This window comes from Salarias fasciatus (assembly GCF_902148845.1).
Source record: "Salarias fasciatus chromosome 7 unlocalized genomic scaffold, fSalaFa1.1 super_scaffold_4, whole genome shotgun sequence".
Lineage (NCBI taxonomy): Eukaryota > Metazoa > Chordata > Actinopteri > Blenniiformes > Blenniidae > Salarias > Salarias fasciatus.
The window spans coordinates 19,631,309-19,649,910 of NW_021941229.1; the positions used below are offsets into that span (position 1 = coordinate 19,631,309).

General features: G+C 43.6%; 1 protein-coding gene across 2 annotated transcripts in view; it reads left to right on the forward strand.

The window, feature by feature from the left end:
- pde8b (phosphodiesterase 8B) overlaps window positions 1-18,602 on the forward strand; it is a 41,984-nt gene that overhangs the window by 9,711 nt on the left and 13,671 nt on the right. For both annotated transcript variants that reach the window (XM_030084504.1, XM_030084503.1), the window contains exons 2-10: window positions 6,370-6,426; window positions 13,056-13,246; window positions 14,855-14,914; window positions 15,724-15,781; window positions 16,040-16,128; window positions 16,347-16,425; window positions 16,932-17,072; window positions 17,163-17,251; window positions 17,334-17,388. In XM_030084504.1, coding sequence (XP_029940364.1) covers window positions 6,370-6,426; window positions 13,056-13,246; window positions 14,855-14,914; window positions 15,724-15,781; window positions 16,040-16,128; window positions 16,347-16,425; window positions 16,932-17,072; window positions 17,163-17,251; window positions 17,334-17,388 — 819 coding nt within the window. The remainder of the gene's footprint in view (window positions 1-6,369; window positions 6,427-13,055; window positions 13,247-14,854; window positions 14,915-15,723; window positions 15,782-16,039; window positions 16,129-16,346; window positions 16,426-16,931; window positions 17,073-17,162; window positions 17,252-17,333; window positions 17,389-18,602) is intronic.

An 18,602-nucleotide genomic window follows, 5' to 3' on the forward strand; every position in this document is an offset into this window, starting at 1 on the left:
AGCCTCGTTGTAATTATGTATTCAAGAGTTCAAGCTTTCCTCCTTTGTGGATTTATTGTTTCGTTTTTGCACATCCGCGAAAAACCAGCGTGTCGGAAAATAGTCGTAAAAGTGTTGAAAAATAAAAGGTCACGCACTCTGTCCCTGCCAAGTCACACAAATTTATTCATAACTGACATTTCAGTCCATACGGACCTTCACCAAGCACACACACACACACACACACACACACACCTTCACAGCTATGAATGGATTTGTGTTGCTTGGCAGGCGTGACGTGCCGGACCTCTATTTTTCAGCGCTTTGAGGTTTTGAGCGGTGGAGGACGAGGCTGACGTCATGTGACCGCGGTGGAGTTTAGGTTTAGCCCGAAGTTATTATTATTTTTTTTTTTTCTGGTTACTGGATTTCAGCTTCTGAGATCATGAAAGTCGTGTACGGCTGAGAAGATTAGTCTGTAAGAAGAAGTTTAATGATCATCGATTTGTGGTTGTCAGAATCTGTCAAACACCATTAATTTGCATTTGTCAACTTTCACAGCAAGTTTGGAATATTTTCCTCCGGTGCGTGAGAATATTTGGGTAATTCCAGAAGATTTTGTCTTCAGGTCATTGAGATCAGTTCTCACTTTTTATCAGTCTCCTTTGTTGTCATTTTCTGCTCAGTCTTTTTGTGGTATTTTTGCTTCTTGTAGTCATTTTAATTGAAGTGGTTCTGACTTTTTTTTTGCTTATATGTTGCTTCTGTTTGTGGATGCGTCTTTCTGTATTTTAATTTGTTACCTGAGTAATCTTTGCCAGTTTGTACTCTTTGTACGCATATGTTTTAGTGTCTTTTTGTAGTGATAAATAAGTCCATAGTGGGATTTAAAACCCCTCTGGAGGACTTCATGATCACATTTTTTTAAACTCTGAAGTTTTTAGAAGAGAAATGCACCTTTCTTTGTGACTTACCTAAAATATTACATTTTAGAAACGTAAATCTTTCTGCTCTCAATCCATAATGTAAACTAATCCGTCATCCGTCTAATCCAGCTTGTTAACAACACAGGACGGCAGATTAAACATACAGTCACTTATGTGAAGTTAATTGGATTCTGGAGGATAAACAGCTCGGCTAAGTGGGCAGTAAAATGTTGCAGGAGAAGTTTACAATGAAAGCTAAGTTTGATCGGCGCCAGAACGATGCAGAACATTATATTCAGTGGCATTGCGCACCGTTCAAGGTGTATTTATACAGTTCCAACGTGCACAACAGTGGTGCAATAACAAGACAATGGAATTAGGCAGCAAAAATGAAAAAAAGTAAGAAAGTAAAGGTGCAGGAAAGACTCTATCCAGGAGAGGAGGAGAGGAGGAGGCATGAAGGGGTGGATACGAGGAGAATATAGCGCCAGGTTAAAAGGAGCAGGGGTGCACTGCGAGGTTATTGAAGTCTGACCGCTCACCTGCGGCAGCAACAGCTGCAGCAGCTGCTGCTGGGAGAGACAGGGTGCACATATTTTTAGATCCAGGGTCACTGAAACATCACACATACTGGTGGGAAGATATCGCCACCCTGCATCGTGTGTGAATTCTCAAATTAAAGTCCACCAGTGCTGTCTGAGTTTTTGCTGTGCTTTATACCAAGCAAGAAGCGAAACGAGGCCATCGGTTGCGTTCGGGGACATACAGGATGTGGTTTTGACCTTTCCTCGTATCTTAAGATGGGTTCGTGCAGCAGGAAGCTGCGTTTCTGAAGGTTTCATTTTATATTTACAGCTTCCACCTGCAGAAGAAGAAGCGAACATCCCGACCGCTTCCTGCAGTTCTGCTCTGCTGCTCCTCTCTGCCCGTTGTGTCACAGTCTTTTCCTGTGGGACAATTTCTGTTCAGCGATTCTGTCTTACTTTGTTTTCCTGGGTTTATTTGTGTTGATTCTTTCTCATCGTTCAGTGTATCATTCAGTGGTGTCTCAGCTGTGGTCACAGTCTGATTTTATGGCTGCTTTCTGTCTTGTGATCGTCACTGTGGGACTTTTTGTGCTCATTCTCCCTTTCTTAAGGATCATTTCTTCTGTTATTGTCGTCATTTTGTCTCCTTTAGGAGGTTTTATGTCTCTAAATGGTCTTTAGTGTCACTTTCTGTCTCTGTGAACATTTAGACTCTTGTGTGTTTCTTTCTGATGTTTTCATGTGTCGCTGTGTTTTGTACACTCTTGCTCCGGTTTATGAGATTGTTTGTCTTTGAAGTGGTTTTTTTTCCTGTCACTTTTTTATTGGACCTATTCAGTAATCAATGCCATCTCCTTCCAGGTCACTTCTCTTAAATCAAAGTTAAAGAAAATCATGTTTTTTTACCCTCTTAGTGTACAGTTGAATTGTTTTTGCCAGCTGAATAATGTTGGTTTCTTTGACCACTGTTTGCTCTGTAGATATCAGAAAATGTAGAAAATGCCCGTCGATACTAAAGGTGGATACATACAACTGAGAAAACAGTTTCTGCAATGAATTATCTAACATTATATCTTCAAACTTCAGACCGGTCGCACAGTAGTTGAAGGAAACTGTTGAGGAATCAGGTCTCAAGTTTTTCTTTCCAGTGTGTAAATTACTTTCATTTGGCATTCTTCACTGTCCTTACAGATTCTTGCATTTGATCTCCATTCACTTTATCTTCCCTCCTCAAACCCTCTCTCCTCTTCCTTTTTTCACTTGTTTTTGGTTTAGTGAAGAATCATGAATAAAGTATACGAGCTGTCAGCCTTCCTGCTTCCTCTTCGTCTCCGTCCACCTCTCCCTGCCACTTCTTTTAAGTGGCTTTAGCTCTTTTTTCCTCTATCCAGACTCCTTCGCTCTCTCTCCCTCCTCCCATCTCTTCGTGAGGATTTTGTCACCTACTCTGTAAGAAGTGACGGCGACCAGTGACGGCTCGGCCCGCCACTTCCTCCATCATCTCCAGACCCTGCGGTCTGATCTCTCTCCAAATAACCCCTCCCAGCGGCGGCGGCGATGCCTGAACTCTGCTCATTTCTGCAGCTTTCCTTCCTGTTCTGTTTCACGTCTGGCTCTGGCTGCGCCGACCTCAAGTAAAACACAATTACTCATATTCGGCTGTCAGACCCGCTGATATATTTGGAGCCCCTGCCTGCTGTTGTCACCAGAGCACTTAGCAGGGATTTTCTTTTTATTACCAGTCTTTTGCCTTTTGACGCCGAGCCACCAGATGCTCCCGCTCCTCCTCACTGTCCTCCGATCCGCTCATTCGGAGGCTGACGTCGGTGTTTTGCTGCGTTAAGCCACAAAACGGTTGCTGACCGTGGTTCTTGCTGTCGTTGTGCTCGGCGGCGTGAGGCACCATCCTCTCATCATCAAAACCACACATGAAAAATGTTTTAACTACGACTGAGGCTCATCAGCTGATGCAGAGACAGCAGCTCTGCAGCTCTTTCACCACTCGTACCCCCCCAACTAAAACTAACATGAGTTTAGTGCAAAAATAACAGAGCTGTTCCTCACTGGAGATTACAGCTCTGAATAATGCAAGGGCTAAATGAGCAGGACAGAAGGAGACAGCAAAGGCGCTCGCAACATTTAGCAGCATCCCCATTTAAAATTCTTCAGCTGTAATGGCATTACTCATAATCAGCTACCAGCACATTACTGACTGAAGAAATGGTTTAACAGCAATGTAACACTTATAAACGCTGGTCTGGATCATTTTGTACTGGAACATTTGTTTGTATCCAGTCTTTTTTTGATCTTTTAGTGTGGCTTACCTGTTTTCCCTGTCAGACAGATGGATAGATGGACAGTTTGAAGTTGATCATTTGAGACATTGTTTTACTTATCAGTGTAGATGATGTGCTGAAGTAAAATTTCTTTTGTATTAGTCTCCATGAATTGTTTAGAAACAGCCAATATGAGCAGCAGATAAACTCACAACGTGCTTTTATATTATCGAACTGAAGCATCCAAGAGGCAACACTGTACATGTAAGCTTTAAATACCGAGCTGGTTTGTGTGCGCGCTTATTTCTTCCCTCATTGTTTTGTGATTTTTACCAAAATAACACGAGCAGGAAATATCCAGACAGGCCCCCTGAAATGTTTCCGATGACACGAGTGACCGGCAGCGGCTGCTCGAGACGAGATGTGGTCAAAACGTGTCCGCCTTTAAGCCTAATTGCCTCTGACAAATAACGCTGTAATGATGGGAGGCTGAGTCACCAGCTTCTGCCTCCCTCCAAGCTGTAGCCATGCAATTTGTCGAGGTTGTGCATGGCCTGCATCATTATGGAACTCATACCTCCAGTGGAATTAACTCAAATCTTCCTCCTCCCTTTCCAATCTTTCTGTTCTCTTTTTGTAAGGAGGGAATGATGCTTGTTTTCAGTGGGAGAGAGACGTTAATGAAGGCCATTATGAGCAGAGTTGGCAAAAGTATCTCTTTAGTAGAAATACAGACACTGAGCCAGGTTATTTGTTTGAGGAAAAAAAAACAAAAAGTAAAGTTTTTTTTTTTTCGAGTTGAACTGTAAAACTTGTGTTTGAGGGATTTCTTGTTCTTTTTCTGTGACTTAATTAAATGGATGAAGGTCAAATATTAAACTTTCAAGAAAATCCAAGGACAGGAGCGCAGGGAAATCCAGTAACTTTTTCTATAAACCTGGCAAATATTCATTGTTAATATTAATTTATTTTTTCATTGCTATTTTCTTTCTTTCAAAATGCTGTTACAGTGAGAGTAGTCATCAAATTATATGAGTGTGTACTGAATTAATACATCTTTTCTCTATACACTTAATGCCACAGTATCAGCTTTCCACTTTAAACATTGCTAAATGTTCATGCTAGATCATTTTCTGTTGAAGTTTTCACTTTTACTTTGATTTTCGATACCAAACATTTAGATTAGAAAAAAAAAAAGTCCTTCTCATCTTGGAAATATCCATATTTTATGTCATATCACTTCTGTCACTCTGTCTTTTCTATTCATATGTGTGTTTAACAGACAAATTATCCATCCACAATATCTGAATAACCAGGGATCCTGTGGAAATTGCAAATTAAACTAAACTATGAGATGTGCAAATGATTTGAACCTTATATTTCCTTGTGTGTAGGACATAAACCGGGGCTGCCCGGTGTTGTAAGGATTAGTTCTGTCTCCTTGGAGCTTAGAGGGGATTTCTTTGTGAATATGCTCGTTCCTCCTGTACGTGTGTACTTCATGTCTGCTTCGAGTTCCTCCTACTGTCCAAAAAACATACTCTGTGATGGACGAGTGACCTGTCCAGCGCGTCCCCTGCCTCTGCCGATGTCCGGCTCTATTGCTCCATTTCAGCCCTATTTTGGTTAAAGTGATGTAGAAGGCGAAATGTATGGATGGACACATATTTTATAACAATTCAAAAGCGTTAATACCAAGTCAGTTGTTTCTGAAGCATTTTTAATTGAAAACAGAACATGAAGTGGTGCATGGAAATCTGTATTTGTTATCAAACAGAAACTTTTTTTTTTTTGTCTGGCTGTTTGTGAAAATAGCAACAGCTATAAAAAATAAAAAAAAAAGCATGTGAAAAATGACTCATTCCTGCAGGACGCTGCACCAGAATACCTGTACACGTGCTGATTAATGGCTGGGCGTGGCACCCGGCGCTATGAGACAGTGTGTTATGTTACACTGCTGATTCACTGTGTGTTTGGACTGTGGTGTAAACATGAGTGTGCATGCATACGCTGAAAGGATGCACATGGAGCTGAGTTGCTTATTCACACTGGGATGACGCATGCGGCTAAGACGCCTGTTGAAGCTGCCCAGACGGACTGCAAAACACACACACACACACACACACACACACACACACACGCGCATATATACAGCACAGTGTGCGATGCTCCTGCAGTGGGATTATGCAGGTAAACCTGTGAGTTCAATCTGCGGCTGGTGGCTAATACCCTGCAAAGAGGTTTTCAGTTGACGGCTCTCTTCTGGGGCTACTTATGCTGCTCAGACATATGCGTGTGTCGCGTATATGAAAGGTCAATCCAAGAAAGAAGTCGTGCGGAATCCAGATGTGCAAACCTCGGCCGTTTTGAGGGGCCGCTGTCGCCTCGCTTGAGTCCACACATCTGTCTGGCAGTGGAGGAAACACTCGGCTTGTTGCTCTGTGGACTTAAAACTGAAAGTGGGCGGTGAGAAAGAAGATTAAAGGTGTCGGAGAAGCAGCAGGGACGGTCAGGTTGTGCAGGAAACAGGAAAAGCAATATGCCAGTATGCTTCTGGACATCAATGGTAAAATGGTGAGAAGTGTTTATTTTGTACGCGTGATTTATGCGCACTGTTTTTGAGGATGCTTTTCTAAACTGTCGTCACTGTTTTTCCCGCAGGTCTCATCCACAGAAGAATGTGTAGGACCTATGAGACTGACCCAAGAGCCCATTCAGGTAGGAGGAAAAAGCTTGAGGCTGAATTTCTCTGCACCATTTCACAAATAACAATAGTCAAATGCATCATTTGCTGAGTTATGCATCTTTTTATATATTACTGAATATATTGGTTCCGGATCAAAGCATCATGCAATCTCCAGTATCTTTTTGAAAAAGATTTCCCAATCGTCTTTCTCTCACACTTTCATCTGCAGATGTTTATTCAGTTGCTATTTATACACACAAATTCCATATAGAGTTGGGGAGAGAGCGCCAATACACTGCTTGTGCTCTTTTGACAAGTTCAGGTCACACTGGGATCGCGCAAATATGTCTCCCCACTGGGAAAGCCAGCTCCAGCAACTTCCTGAGTGAGCAAAGTGGAAATGCTTTCAAAGTCTAATGTTTACAAGTGAGTGCATGTAAAGAATGGTTAACAAAGAAATGAGCCTTTTGAGACCGCAGTCCTTAATAGCCCTGCTTTGACGTGACTTTGGATTGTAAGCCTAGACGCACAGCTACACACTCTCTTTACTTGGAGTACAAGATGCTTGCATGAAAATATGAATAAATAAATGATAAAAGCAGGAAAAGGGATGAAGCAATGTTACAGAGGGAGCAGATGTTCCCCTGGCGAAGCAGGAGAGACACTTTAATGTGGGACAATTCCCTCAGAATGACGAAGAGAGGCTGCAGAAATCCTCCATTCCACAGGCAGACAGACTACAGACACACCTTATTTACGCAGACAGAAGTTTTCAGAGATCTTTGATCTGACAAATTCATACATTTTTTTTATAAATAAGGAGGTGCCTTTATATGAAATATACTAAATCTTAATCATTTTTAGCAAATTTCACATCAAAAGTATGAGATAAAGTCATTCATGTAACATACCGAGTCATGTTTAGCTGTAATGTTCAAAATTGTGGATTGTAAAATAATTCATATATATGCTAATTTTCAGATTTAGATGTGGGCAAAGTCATGTCGGAAATGTAACTTCTTTTTTTTACTATGTCAAACATAACCCTGAAAAATATTTCATTTAAATGCTGGGATTATGGAATATTAAATTGTTTATCTAGAATATTATGTCATCATCGCGGCCCTCCACTCATTCATCTGCTTTACTGCTTCATCCACCTGAGAGCCTTAGACGGAAGCTAATCCCAGATGAATAATGGGAGGTACACCGTGGACAGGTCACCAGTTCATCACAGTGCAAACACAGAGACGCGGCCGGCGGCGCACGTTCACGCCGGCGGACACATCAAAGCAGGTGTTTGGACTGCGGGAGGAAACCGGAGTAGCTGGAGGAAAACCTACACGTGCACAGGGAGAACATGCAGACTGCACAGAGAAAGGCCTGTCAGCCCGCCGCTGAACGTTTTCGCTGTCAGGTGAGAGTGTTCAGTTGAATCTGAAATACCGGGTCGTAGGCATGAGATATGAAGTCAGTTATGTGGAAAACTGCATCAGAATTGCAGATTATTCAGTCCGTGATGTGAAACTTTAAAACATAATTTTTGGGAGTAAAACTGTAAGTTAAAGATGCAACGTCATAACGAATGAATAGTTATGCACATAAAGTCCTCAATTTTACAGATTAGTTGATGAGTATAATGATGTAGTAACAAAATATCAGAATTCTGAGGATTTTAAAAGATTAAGTGTGTGGTGTGAATTAATTAAAAAGAGCAGAGTGTTACTCTGTTAATCCCAAACTGTTGCAGCAGCATCAGCAGCATGCAAACAAAAGTAAAAATATATAATTTATAAAAATTTATATGCAATGAAGTCTACATACATATATTTACATACCCATATACAAACACCTGTATATGTATACATACATATAACACATATATACACACCTGCACATACATACATGAACAATAAGTACAACCAAGGAGGAAGAGATTAAAGATATGAGAGAAAGAGTGTGTTTTTTAATTTGCCTCATTTTTGTCTTTTTTCCATCTGTTATGAATCACTCAAAAGAATTGCGTTTTTCTAGAAAGGCGAAGATGATGGGACAAACACATTAAGAGCTCTTTATAAAGGAAAACTAAAACAGCCAAGACGAAAGTTGCAGAAAGTTGTGAGAAAGACTACGCTCAGTACAAATTCTTTAAGAAGCTTTGAAATGTACTTCTGGTGTTATTGACACAGATTTTAGCAACTTTAAAAAGTTGTGAGGCCGTCTGCTTATTGTTTTGCGCTGCAGTGACTTAAACCTTCTGCTGATCAATAGTTTTGGACGCCGCTGTGGCCTCCTGACTCAGATGTTTTCTGGATTAGCTGCGTTTCGAGGCTGTTGTTGTTCTGCTGGAGTCTGGTCTTGATCCCGGATGGCCTCCAGGCACCTTGTGTGTCCTCTAACACCGCCCCGGCTGGGACTCAAGACCTTAGGAATACGGCAAGGGTAGGCAGGACTGAGTCAGGGATTGTCTGTGCTCATCCCTCTGCTCGGGGATTAGGACGTGCGCTAGTGAGATTTATCCTTATGTAACACAGAAAGTAAGAGCTCCTGGACTGCAGGTTACCAGCTGCTAACACAAAGCATTCCTCCGATCTGACGGCTCCCGCTCGCAGAACCGGCTGCTTTATTAGGTGCCGGTTTATTGCTTTGATTTAATTTGCCCGGGTTTTCGAGCTGAACTCCGGGGGTTTGTGAGTTCAGCCCGGTGAGGTGATGTGAGAGGCCTGGCACGCCACTGGTGTTCCTGCTCGATCCCGTCGCCCTCCTCCTCCTCCTCCTCCCCCTCCTCCCCCCGGTTCATCTCGCCAAGAAGCACTGAAGCAGGAATCTCTGGCCGCATGCAGGCAGGTGGAGAGGCTGAGGGTTTTATTAAAAAAAAGTCTTGTAAGATCTCATCTCATGCTCCATAAAACCCCTAAACTGTTCCCCCCTGCTCAAAAAAAAAAAAAAAAAAACAGCCCACTTTAGACCTCCAGACCTGTGCTGGATGCGTGACCTGACCCGCCCCTCTCCCACTGCAATCCTTCCCCAGGAACAGAGAGATGAAAAGAGAGATAAACCGCGGTGCAGGAGAGAGTTATACATCGGGAGGTTTCCTTGACATCTGCTGCGGCGGCCTCGCAGCCCTGTGGAGTGTCAGCTGCTCCACAGCCCGCCTCCTTCGCCTTTATCTACGCCTTCATGCCTTTCAGCCGTTACACAGATAAGCAAATGTAAAACAAGTCATATATTAGCGTATTTCCTGTCGACGTACGTACAGATCTTTTCACGTGGTTGCAAAGATTGGGAGTCGAGTTATTCTCCGAGCACCAACGTGTCCAACCTGCAGGGTGTCGGCAGGACAGTGGAAGTGAGCAGGATTAAAACGCCCAGTTACAAATGGAGCGGAACGTCTCTTAATCAGTTGGGACATAAAAAGCACGTGAAGACATATTTATTTATGGAATTAAATGAAAAACATACACAAGTAATCTTTACAGCCCTGAGATTAAAATTGAAAACAGCAGTCCTTGCTCTCTTATTAACCCTATGTTTGTAATCCTGGATTATATAATCCTTTGGGAGAATCAAAAATGTATTTTTTTTTTTTTTTTTTTGCCACATTTATCTACATGACCTCTAAATGCTTGATGAGCATCCAAAGGTCAACAGCTTGACTGAACTTTACAAGGCTGAGGACTTTATCGTCTGCTTAATGTAATAAAGTCTGTGTGCAGCAATGGACGCACACTTTTTATCACTCAGTCGCATTTTTAAAAATCCAGTGATGTGAAATATTGCAGCAATAAAGAAGGTACCTCACAATATCCTAAGCAAACTATTTTTCTCTTTTCGAATCCAGTCAGAAACAGTAATCATTAAAAGCAACAGTTTTAAGCCGTAAGAACAATTGAAAACCTTCAAACTGCATTTTTAATGAATGACTTATTACCTGTCAAGAAATTAGTTGAAAAATCTGTGCAACTCTTAACTTCAGCTTCATCTGAAGCTGTGGCCTCTTTAATCCTGAACTGAATCGGCTCTCCTGACGGCAGCACGGATCCTGTCCCACAGTGAGGAATATCAGCGCTCGTCTGTGTTCACAGCAGCGGCCTGATGAGCCTTAAACCAGCATTAAATTCCCTTTATTAGATCTGCCTAATGCGTGTCGTCTCTGCGTGTTGCTGGTTGCTCTCCGTTCTGGTCGTCACGAGCTCATAAATCTCTTTCTTCCGAGAAGCTGTGGCATCCATATTTAAGACCCTCTTCTTTTAACTTATGTAACCTCAAACGAGTGAATCAGTCATCAGACGAGCTGACACAGTTAGTCTGAAACAGCCACTCTTCAGCTGAGGCTCCACTCGTTCACTTTGAGAAACAGTTCACAAGTTTTGTGAACTCCATCCATGGTAACCCCATGCACATTTAGTAGCTTTGTTGATGATTTTTAGTCCTCACATCTTCATTAGTTAGATGCACTTGCATGCATTTTTTTTTTCAGTTTTACATTTTGATTATTCTGTAGGAAGTGTACACCGTAAGGTTTTGCGTTGCGTTAAATCACCAAACACACCAAACTAAATCAACTAAATCAGCAATTACAAAAAGCAGCATATGATAGTCACAAATCAGAGCGATTAACATCAACTGTTCAAAAGATAGAACGAAAATATTGAATAAATATTTCAAATGTGCTCGTGACGTTCTCTCTCGCCACACCTGAACCTCGTTGCTTCGTTAGCCCGGCGACGCCGCGTTCGGGAGTCTCCCGGTGGGAGGCAGCATCTGGTTGGCTTGTGCAAAGGTGGCAGATTAACCTTTGAACTCTGCAAATGTGAGTCGGCTCGCAGCGGCAGTCAAAGAGGAGCTGCACCAGCTGAACGCCAACCGCGCCGTGTGGTCATACGAACCTTCAGCTCTCTGTAAAGACCGGTTCTTTCAGAATGGAGAAAAGTCATCTCATGTTCTCTCGCGCACTGTTAACAGAGAGTTTTATTTTGGAGGGGTGTGTTCCAGTGACAGTCGTGATGGGGCGCAGCCACCGCTGTAAATCTGTTTCACCGTGTGTTCGTGAGCTGGGGTCTTCAGCCCGACGGCGCCTCCTGCCAGGCTTATCATTGGCGACATGTTCGGGTGGCGGGTCAGAGATGTGTGTGCGGTGTGTGTGTCGTCCCAGGGCCCGCCGGGTACGCCGTGTGTGGAATTTCACATGCTCGCACCGTGGTTACACAAGCCAGCGCGGGATCAAAGACTGTGGACCTTTCACAGCCACTCACCAGTACAACCCCGTCTTCTCCCTCCTCTGTCCTCGCCTTCTTTTTACGTCTCCTTTCACCACTCTCACCTGTTGTTTTGACGTTTTCTGCCTTTCGTAGCCCCCGCAGCGTGTTTCAGGAAGGCTCGACTGCGACGACCAATCCCGAGATACAGAAATTGGACATTTCTGCTTCTGAACAATCAATCCAGGGATGTTGAATGACTGATATCAGAACAGGAAAACATGCAGCCTTGCCCTCTGTCCTCTCCTTGGCTTTAGGGTTATCAGCTTAATTGTGGATAAGATCAATGTCAATCAATTCTGGAGCACGCCCCCTCGACCGTGTGTTGCTGTTTTAAAAACATCTTCTAGTGCAAATGAATTGAACTTTGACACAACATGAGTCACGTTAAAGAAGAAAGAAAAGATGGAGAGAGTGGAAATGAGGAATAAAAACCCTCCGGCCGGTAGGTACAGTTTACAGATCTTTAATGGATCTTAACAGTTTGACTTGGCTCACTTTCTGAAAGTGACTCTTCTCCGAGCCAGGCTCCAGGTTTTGACAGTTCCCTCTCACTGAAACAGGCCCCATGTGGATAACATCCACTGCCATCGCTCCACCAGGCTTTAAAACGCTGCAGGAAGCATGCAGGGTCGACGCTCATGCTTGTTTCGTTTTTTTTTCCCTCCCTCCCTCCCTCGCTCGCTCTCGCTCCGTCACTCTATCCTTTGTTGTCCTTAGAGAGAGTCAGGAGGTGATGCTGCTGCGAGGCAGAGCCGAGTGCTATTGCTTCTGGCTGCGGCCCAGCTGCCTGTGCGAGTGTGTGTGAGTGTGTGTGTGTGTGTAGGAGCGCACATCCCTCTTGCTGTGTGTGTGTGTGTTGCGTTTCCTCACCACTGTAGCAAAGGTTGCCGGAGTGCTCTGTGGGATCAAAAACAGCAGTCGGCGCTCCGCTGGACTCGCGTGTGAAACACGGGATTTGTCTGCGACTCTGTGAGGCTCGGCCTCGGCTGAGAGAGCGATACGGCACGAGACGGCGTCACGGCGACGTCGACGCCGTCGTGGTAATTCGGCTGCCGCTTCTATTCATTTCAAACTCCATTTTTAGAATGGTGCAGGGCGGTTGGAGTCTTTCCAGGCGTGGAGGTGCAGACTGTAGACATGAACAAGCTGTCTCACTTTGCAATGACTTCTAACCTGACGACTGTTTTTTAGGCAAAGTAAAAACCAAGCAACCTGCATGTATATTTCAGCTTTCATCTTAGCTTAATAGGTGACAAAGGGGGTGTGTGTATATAGAAAATATTCTCACAGATTCACACAAAACCAGACACACCAATTTAACTTAACAACTGGACGGAGCAGCTGCTTCAGCATCTGCAGCCTCGCCTCACCCCGATGTGTCTTCCCTCCCCGTCCCTCAGGTCCTGCTGGTGTTCGCCAAGGAGGACAGCCAGAGCGACGCCTTCTGGTGGGCGTGCGACCGCGCCGGCTTCAGGTGCAACATCGCCCGCACGCCCGAGTCTGCGGTGGAATGCTTCCTCGACAAGCATCACGAGATCATCGTCATCGACGGGCGCCACTCACGCTACTTTGAGCCCGAGGCGGTCTGCCGGTGAGAGCCTGCGTGTGTTTGTGGATTTTTTTTATCAGTCCAAAAAAAGCTTTTCGTTGCTCCAAAATGTCACCAAATCAACAATCTATGGAGTTAGTTAGTTTAAACCAGCTCCCTCGTGACAACATGAGTTATATATAAGCTTAGTCAGCATTTTTTAATTTGTTTGAGGTATTTTATTTGATGCATTTAGCTGTTTCCTCATCAATACAGAAGAAAGATCCTCATTGTGTGAACACAGATTACTGCCCTGCTCGTCTCCGGGATATTAAAGATGAACATTTCCTCTAATAAAAACAATACTGATGCTCAATTCGCTTTTGTTTATAATACAGTGACCTTGATCTCTGCTCTTTATTTCAGTAAAATATTATCAGATACTTTGATTTTTTACTTTTTCCATAAAATCCATTTGTTGCCATATTGATTATTTCTCCTGTGATTAAAACTGTGTGAATCTGCTGTGTGGGGCTCGTTGGTGCCATCTGGTGTTCAGTAGAAGCACCGCAGGCCTCTGAGCTGAGGGTTCGAACAGGTCGATCGGTTCAGAAAGCAGCAGCTGATCCTGCAGCTACAGAAAAGAGACATTTCAGTCAGAACGAACTGCAGGTTGTTTGTTTGCGGAGATGAAAGCTGAATTGTGGCCCAGGAAGCCAAACACAGGAAGACCCTTGTACGTTTCGACCTCTTCGGTTTATTTTTCTCACATGGAACGCCCCGGGCCGCTGTTTCTACAGAATCATTTGATTGTAGAATAACTTAATTCATTGCTTGTTCTCAGCTGTTAGCTGAAGTCAAGCCGGGCACACCGGCCTGTCTCCTTTTACCGAGCACTCCGGGATTTATTTAGGAAGTATTTTTAGTCATGCTTTTCGTTCAAATTTGCACATCGTAAAATGTTTCCTCCCCTTCCTGCCCAGTTCCTTCAAAATATTTGCTTGGTTTTCATGTCCTCGTCTGATTTAATGCTGTCAATGATTAATGCAAACAGCGAATGAAGGCTGGACGCCGTTCGGCTCCCTGACATCTGTTTAAAAGACAACCTATCCCTTATTATTTTAGCTGTGACTTGTGGCAGCTCGTTCTGTCAGAGTCAGTCTTTTCTGCAGACCTTTTGGGTTTCGGTTATTGTTAGACCCGTCCAGAGCTCAACACAGAAAGCCACCACCGTATATTTTGTTGAGTGATTTATTGTAAGTGCTTCATTATTTCCCAGAGTGAAAGAACAGACGCACTGGTCTCGCCTGTCTCCTGATCGCCGCCGCCTGGCAGCTCCTCCCCGTTTGTCCGTTTGCTCGCTCCTTTCCCCAGCACCGCTTTTCCTCCCCCCATCTCTCTCTCCTCCATCATCTGTGCCCTCGTTCTCCATCACTGTCTCTTCATCCCTCCTCCTCCTCCTCCTTCAGGCCGCTTTCCCGTACGTCCTGCCCGCCGTGTGGCTTTGTGGCCGAACCTCTGAGGCGCACGTTGTGTTTGGTGAAACGTTCTCCTGCGGTGGTGACGTCAGGCCCCGGTCCGGCCACGTGTTGATCCCGCCCGCTCGCGGGTCCAGGCCGCCTCTCCTCAGCTCAGAGCTGGCTTTTAATCGGCCTTCGTTTCGTTTTACAGGATGATCCGTGCCACAAAGCCGTCTGAGAACACGGTCATTCTCGCCGTTCTTCCACAAAAGTAAGTTTCATTCAGTCAGTATCGACATTCTGTGTTATTGAAAAGGATATATTTGAGATTAGGCTTCAGAGATTCTGCAAATGTGTCTTTCCATTATGTTTGATTAATATTTATACTGGCAATATTAACTTTTTTTCATTATAAACCAACCTTTGACCCCTTGATGCCTGGTTAGACCTCTTTCCTTTCATTAATTTGGCCATAACCTCTCCCATACTGATCTGCCAATATGCAATAATATCAGTCAATTATTCTTTTTTCATACAGGGCCTAAAATTGCTTTAGACATAATAGACAATATATTAAAAAGAAATGTATTTGCAAACATACACACGTATTTATCATGCATACATCCATTCAAATATATCCACGATAATTAAATCAAATTCCAAAAAGTACTTGGGGACTTTTAATGTATAGAAAAAAATTTGAATTTATTCAGACAAGAACAAAAAAAAAAGAGATGTTTAAAGACAACATATGTAACATTTTGTACTTTCGATAACAACAATCAATAGTAATTTAAAACTGAAAATAGATCTTGAGCTGAATGACAGCGCCAAGTGAAATAATGACAACTTAAAAATGAAAAAGTGGAAAAACATTCAGCAAAAAGTCTCATTAAGTGTGTGAAAAAGTCAATGGAACTACAGAATTCCGTTCAGTGGAATGACTCAAACTGCATCAAGCCGGACGCAGCCACTCGGTTAGAGAAAATGTTGTCTTGTTTTCTTTGTACTGGAGATATGTTGGTGACAAATGTTTGCGGTTGCAGATGATAATAATGTTTCTCTTTTGTCGATGTGCAGACCGCCGGACCAGGAGGAGCCATCTGTTCTTCCTCTCCTCTGTGCTGGATTCAGCAGAGTACGTTCAACAACTCGCTCTTCTTCTTCTTTTTTTTTTTTTTTCCGGCCATCTAAAGAGATTCCATACTCTGAAATAGCAGCATGTTGCCAGTTTTCAAACAGGCTCTTCGTGTCGGTGGTGTTCAATGGTGTGAAAATGACGTCGAACGTTTCAGAACAACTTGCTACCAAGTGAATAGTGACTCACTCCATTTTCCACTCCCCTCTCCCTCGCTCTCTCGCTCTTTCCCCTCTCTCCACCTGCTTTGCTCTCCAGAGGTTTGTGGAGAACAGCAGCGTGTCGGCCTGCTACAACGAGCTCATCCAGATTGAACATGGAGAGGTGCGCTGTCAGTTCAAACTCAGGTACGATGAACGGGAAGGGACCCTGAGCCATGTAGATATTCACTGATCAGCCAAAACATTATAACCACTAGCTTTTTGTTGCTATATCGGCCTGTCAAGTGGTCTTAATGTTATGGATGATTGGTGTAGCTACATGCACAAGTACACCACTTGATGCTGAAGGTTTTTATTTTAAGCTACAGTTGGGTTTTTTTTTTCTTCTTTTTTTTCACCCACAGGGCTTGTAACTCAGTCTTCACTGCTCTGGAGCACTGTCAGGAAGCTGTGGAGATCACCAGTGAAGACCACATCATACAGGTGGGTCATATACATGTGCAACGCAACTCAATCCAATTCAACTCCATTCTTTTTAACCCATTTTTTATTGGTGCACAGTTATTGTATTACTACAACACAGGTAATATTTCTTTTCAGTTCATATTTCATTCTGTCATTATAATATTTGAAAGTATAGATCAGTGAGTAGAGAGACTTCAACATAATTTGAAATCAAACGATCACACTAAAATAACCCAACTTCTTAAAGAACACAGATAAAGGGCCTATAAATATATCACTTTTCCCATGGATTTTGATCCAGTTTAGGGTTGCAGGGCCTAGCAGCGATCACATTGACAGAATGCTACTACACTACAGCATAACCCCTGAGCAATTCAGTCAAATACAATAGAAACACCATGCAAAACAATTTTTAATGCAGGTATAATGTGTTTACTTTCATTTCTTTTTATAAGAGATTAAAAAACTGCACCGGCGTTCTTAAACACTAACGACCCTCCGTAACTCTCCTCTCCCTGTGGCAGTATGTGAACCCAGCGTTCGAGCGGATGATGGGCTATCATAAGGGGGAGCTGATCGGGAAGGAGCTGACCGAACTTCCCAAGAGCGACAAGAACCGAGCGGACCTGCTGGACACCATCAACACCTGCATCAAAAAAGGAAAGGTGGGTCACCCGTCTCCAGGCAGTCACCTCCGTCCGCCAGGTGAGTCGGTGTCTCGTTTTCCTGACCGTTTCGCTGTTTGTGAATGACAGGAATGGCAAGGTATTTACTACGCCAGGAAGAAGACGGGCGACAGTATACAGCAGCACGTGAAGATAACGCCAGTCATCGGCCAGGGAGGGTAAGAGGAGAAAAAAATCCAGCATCATCATGAACTCAGCGTGAATGGGAACTCTTACATGAACTTCTGTCTCTTCCTGCAGGAAAATTCGCCATTTTGTAGCTATCAAGAGGCCTCATATTGACAACAACAATCAGGTGAGTCGAGTCTCAGAGGCCTCATAGAAAGACAATCACTGCAATACTTTCAAAGAGATAAATGAACAGGATGAAATATTGAAATTACAGAGACAATTTAAAATGTAAAATTAGATTTAAGTTTAACCCATAACCCACAGCAATACTTGTTTCAATTAAAAGCTTTTAGAAGTTGTAATTTTTTGACATTGACTTTATGTTAACCCATTCCAGGGGGTTGTGTACGAATATTCCAAGACAATCCAAATGTTCATCACATTTTTTAACTCTCATGTTTTAAAACCCTTACACATTCTGGAATTCCCACAAACTCCAGAGTAGCAGATCCACCCTTCTTTGCGTTTTCTTTAGTATTCTGTCACTCATCAGTGTCGTTACCAAATATGGTATTTTCATAGAACAAGGGTTTACACATCATGGTTGAAAGTCTCCATCCTCATTTTCCTCGTACCAATGTGTTTCCTCAACATTAGCTGCACACTTTTGCCTCGAATCCCTCTCTCTGAAATGTGCCCAGAATTCTGACTTGTAAGCTCACATGATAAACCGTCCGCTCACATAAGCCTGCTGGCAGCTAAAAGTCATTTGCCAAAGAATAAACTTTAATAGCGAGTTGATTTTTTTCTGTTGTGGAGCTTAAACAAACGTCAGTCACTGTAATGCTTCGGTACAGCTTGGCCCAATCAAGTCCTGTGAAGACGTGAGCGACGCCGTCCAAGCGGCACTTCGTCACGGACTGCAAACTGCTGGCAGCTCCTTTTACGTAAATACTTAAAGTAAACTGGAGGCCAGACTTAAATACCGGCGCATGAGGCCTCATCGGCCTTCCAGCTCGCTGGAGCAGGTGTGTCGCTGCGCTCAGCTGGGTTCCCGGCCAATAACGTCATGCTATGCTAAGCTACGACTAAGCACCAGGATTCCCCGCTAAGGCCTAGCAAGGCTAGCAGCCAGGCGCCAGAGCTATTTATACGCCTGGCGGGGCTACACAGGGACCAGCTCTAGCTCGCTGCTCTCTTTCATCATGTGTGCACGAAGGTGAGTCAGCCGCTGGCGTCTGCCTGCCAAAGCCACATGGCGTTCATTCCTGCTGCCCGGGATCGGGAATCCTCCGACACGGCAGGAACTGATCCCATTCCCCACATCGTGGAAATCATCACCCGCAGCCTGAGCCGCCTTCTGTCAGTTAAACAAGATTCTGACAAGTGTCAAGAAGG